This window comes from Oryzias melastigma, linkage group LG21 (genome assembly GCF_002922805.2).
Source record: "Oryzias melastigma strain HK-1 linkage group LG21, ASM292280v2, whole genome shotgun sequence".
In the NCBI taxonomy this organism is placed as follows: Eukaryota; Metazoa; Chordata; class Actinopteri; order Beloniformes; family Adrianichthyidae; genus Oryzias; species Oryzias melastigma.
In genome coordinates this window covers 18,000,865-18,005,416 of record NC_050532.1, presented here as the reverse complement: position 1 = coordinate 18,005,416, position 4,552 = coordinate 18,000,865, and the positions used below count along the sequence as shown (strand labels likewise).

Below are 4,552 nucleotides of genomic sequence, written 5' to 3'. Positions count from 1 at the left end.
AAAAATTGTTGACATTTTGACAAAGCGCCATGTACCTCTCAAAATCACTTTGACATCAGTTAGCACAACCAGAATTATTCGCTATATAAGGTGCTCCAGATTATAAGACGCACTGGCTTTGTTTTGAAAAGAAATTAAGGCTTTTATGTGCACCTTATTGTGTGGAAAATACGGTACTACAGAAACCCACCTCTTTGATAGTCTTTATTGTTTATATTTTAATTCCATGGCTCATGTGGAATTGTAAAGGTTGTGAAAATGCAGCAGTAAAGTAAACTTTTTTTTTTATTTTACAAAACAAAGTGATATTAGGCACTTGAATGTTTGTGTGCAGAAACCCAAATGTCATTTAGATAACATTTTTCTTTAGTCTGCAAACAAAAAAAATATAGGAAAAAATATTTTTTAAAAATACAAAATTTTTAGCAGAACAAATTTTGAAAAAATATTCAAATATTTATTAACATGATGAACACCAGTCAACCAACTGTAAGAATATCCAAGATTGAAATGATGCAGGGAAGAGTAGGTCTGTGCTCTTTTCATTGGACTTTTCACTAAACTGTTAGAGCTACTTTTGTTAAATGGTCATGAGGTGCCATATTTTTACCATTGTCACCTCCCACACTTTTAAAAGTACATGGAAGTTATTCTGAATGTTCGTGAGTAGGTGGAGGAAGGCTATTAGTTGGCGGAAGCTGCTTAAAGACTCTGAATAAGACTGAATCTGCCGTGCGCAAAATATACCGTTCTACGGAGGGACTGCTGCACCTCAAACTTGAGAATGAGCTGGAACAGAAGCCTATGCTATTCTGCAAGCACCGGCAGGAACTATTTAGAAAACTGATGACCAAGTGTAAAGTCTGAATCAGCTTTTAATAATAGAAATAATGTGTGGTCTGCCAATTGCCAGAAGCTGACATTTTCTTCTCATTATTTTCTGAAGACATGCATTGGCCACGGTTTCAACGACGCATCAACAGGCACCTGACACGGACATAAAAAAGAGCAGGAGGGGTTATTTTTAGCCGGAATTATAACAGACAGCGAAAGATAGCCTAAGATTTCCTGAAAAGCTGGACTAGCACATTTTTATTAAGCACTAACAAGACATTTTATCCAGTGCACTGTTTCTGACCTGGTTTTATTCTCATCTAATGCATGCTGGCTGCAGGATCAGCAGCACTTTTCTGTCATGGCATGCAATTCTGGGGCTCGCTTGTCTTAAGGCATATGACAGACAAAAAAAAAATTTTCAAAAGATCTGCTTAAAATATAAAAAAATCTGAATAAAAATGGGACTTTTTATGTCAAAACTGATTGCTCGTGGCGACGTTTTCTGATGGTTCTGCCTGACGCCTCCAAATATAGACCCTGGATGATGTCTACTCATAATTAGATTGACTAGAACAAGTATGATAAGTAATTCCCACCGTAAACGCTGGTGTCACACCTCCTACATGGAGCTCATTTTCACTCCGGGCTGCTGCAGCGTTTTTCAGCTGCTACTCCTGCAGAATCTGCTCTCTTTTTACAATTTTTTCCTCCACTCAGGAGCAGAACTTCCATCAACTGCTCAGTGAAGTCCAATAGAGGGTGTTTTTTAGCCATTATCAGACTCAGTCAGAATCACACTCTGCAGAATTAAGCATCCGTCTCCCGTCGTCAGAGATTGAGCGCCGTCTCTGTCTAACTGTCCTCCCTGCTTTGATCTTTTTCAGGCTGGAGTCCCAATTGATATCAGATATCCAGTCCATCCTGCAGATGCTGCAGAGACAGTCGACTCCGGGACCCCCCGCCTACAGCACTGTGACTGCCAGTCTGGACTATCACAGACCTGCTGTGAAGGTTCAACCAGCTGTTCAGACGACAAGCAGCTTTTTCAGCCATACAGCAACTCAAGTGCGTTTAAAAAGTTTTTTTAAACAAATAAATCAAATGACTTCTTGAGATGTTTTGTTAACACTTTCATTTTTAGTAATATCTCACACTCTCCTTGACATTCTTGTCAATAGGGCCCCAGCCACAAACTGGAGAGCATAATTCAGGAATCCAAAGACTCTGTGTGCGGCTCCGCCATCGTGAGCGCACCCCCTGATGGCAGCCTTGCAGCACTTTTTGAGCAGAGACAAACAGATCCGCAGCAGCAGACGGCGTTGATCCCCCTTCCAACTGAAAGCTCTTCTTCCTTCTTTTGCTCTGCGGCACCCTCCGACCCCGACCACAGCCTCCCCGGCACGCAGAGGCCGCCGTCAGAGCCAGAGTTTCCACGGTTGTAGTCCATTCAATAGCGCCTTCCTCTAACTCTGAGGTTACTATGCTGTTATTTTTGAGTAGCACTTTCTTAATATGTATGAGCATGCTGGTACAGCCATCTGTATTGCCTGTTTAAAGTGGCTTTGTTATGGACTAGAGTTCTTCTTCTGGTGTACATGTAAAGAAAACTGAGTTTAAGGGGAGGTAAACAGCTGCAGCCGACTGCGTACCTTATCAGTGTTCAACCAAGATCCACTTTCATCATCAATTGTTATTACTACTGTATGTGCATGGAGATACTCATATGCTTTTATGAGAACATTACCTAAATTCAGGGATGCTGGTAACAGGGCTTCACTTTGGATTTGTCAAACATATAACTGACGTTCTGCGTCAACCGTTCATCTATTTGTCTGTTTGTTCTTAATATAACAAAGATGCAGCTTTTTATGTCTTCACACTGGAGACAGCCTGTCCTAAAGTCAGATTTTCTCACTTTATTCAGAAAAAAAAAAAACTCTGACAATCAGAAAGACGAGCCTCCGCTCTCCCTTCTCTGAAAAAGACGAGCTGCATGCAGCTACCTCGCACAGTGAGCACCAGCTTTTCCATCAGCCGAGAAGACTGGCCGCTTTCATCCGGGATCGGTTTTCCTGTAGAACACGTGGGATTGGCTGAAAACAGTTGGAGACGTACTTTACCGAAATATGATCCCGAGTTGGCTGACTCCCCCAGCACACAATTAACAGCATAATTGTCATCTGTCCAGGAAGATATAAAAAAAGATTTCTTGCATTCGGGACGCTTAGCAGTGACGCCCGACCCATCTGACAGATTAAAAAAAAGGTGTGAGAGGCGGGAGATTAACACGACAACCTTATTTGAGGACAAAATCTGGAAAAAGAAAACTATTATTACCAGCTAGTCAGCAGTTGGGCTCTTTTGTTGAGAAAGAAAAAGAAAGCATCAGCAGGAAATCATAAATATAGGTTACCTATATAAAACCAGGTGCTGGTGGAACAAAACCGAGAGGGATTTTACTCACTTCTAAGATTATTCGCTTTATCGCTGTCAAAGAGTTGATCACTGTTGAAGATCGGAGGCAAGAAACGATGGAAAATTTCAGATCCTGAGCGCTGAATGGTGACAGTCTATCACCGTTTTCAAGGTCTCCTGGCAAGCCAGCGAGCACAGATGGTTGTTCCAGCTGCTGACCTGAGCAGCCTGAGACAACGGAACAAAGATGCGAGCCAAAAAGTAGGGCCCTGCTCTGCTTTGTGTCCTCGTTGCCATCAGCTGAGTTATGAGAACCTGACTTTTTTACAACAGGAAAATAACCACAGACATTTTTCTTCCAGCTTATGTAACTGCTGCAAAGCAAGCAAGCAAGTGAAACTTTGGGAACCGTAAATTAGCTGCTCTGCTCAGAGACGTAACTGATGCTCGAGTGCATTAAAAGCGTAGGTTACACGTACATAAGATTTTGACAAGTTTGCTTGCCTGTCTTCTCTGAAGTGTGACTCAGGGTTTATGGACAATTGCACTGCAATACACAACCACAATATCAGTATCGTAATTGTCTTTCCATGATGTGCATTACTACTTCAATCCCTGATGTCCATCTACTGTACAGCATTAACCATACACAATGTACATGCTTGTTTGTGCAAATGCAACGTGCAGATTGCAGGACTTCTGCAGTCTGACCTCCGACCTTTTTCTCTAATATATGAACAGGAGGCAGACGACATGCTTGTGTGTAAATATGCATCTAAAACTGTTGAGATATGCGATTTACTTTTTTTACTGTAATAATTTATTTTGTTTTGCTTAAATGATCTAAAATGTGATTATTTATCTGATAATTTATTGTTTTTTCTCTGCATTCAAGGGAAACTGTTTAACTGATGACCAAAACTACTATATCCAGCTCAACCAAGCCCTCAAAAATAAAGAAACTCTAGAATTATCCCACTTTTTAATGTTTAAATGAGCAATTCTAACAGTTTGAACTAATTTGGCCTCATAAATAGTATCATTTGACTAAGTAATGTAAAACATCATGTAATAATTTAAGTATATTTATACTGTCTATGAATCCCGTGTATTAAAGGATGGTACGTGATCTCTGTTAATAAAGATGAGAGAATAAATTATGCATTTTTAAAATGTAAAAAGGATTTCCCTATAAACTTTCAGAGTGGTGTACATAAAGGGTAAAACATGGTTTAATGACTGTAAATACATCTCAATGCAAGATGTAAACACTCTTCTTCTTATTCTTTTTTTTTTTTTT

General features: G+C 40.1%; 1 protein-coding gene and 1 long non-coding RNA gene across 2 annotated transcripts in view; one reads left to right on the top strand and one right to left on the bottom strand.

Annotated features, from left to right (window-relative positions):
- Positions 1-4,551, top strand: part of LOC112154927 (potassium voltage-gated channel subfamily H member 7) — a gene marked incomplete at its 3' end in the record, with an annotated part of 45,144 nt that extends 40,593 nt beyond the window's left edge. The window contains 2 exon segments of the mRNA XM_024286190.2: positions 1,729-1,902; positions 2,016-4,551. Of these exon segments, the coding sequence (XP_024141958.1) occupies positions 1,729-1,902; positions 2,016-2,279 (438 nt within the window).
- The window catches only part of LOC112154930, a 29,084-nt gene that overhangs the window by 5,207 nt on the left and 19,325 nt on the right, over positions 1-4,552 (bottom strand). The window lies entirely within an intron of this gene.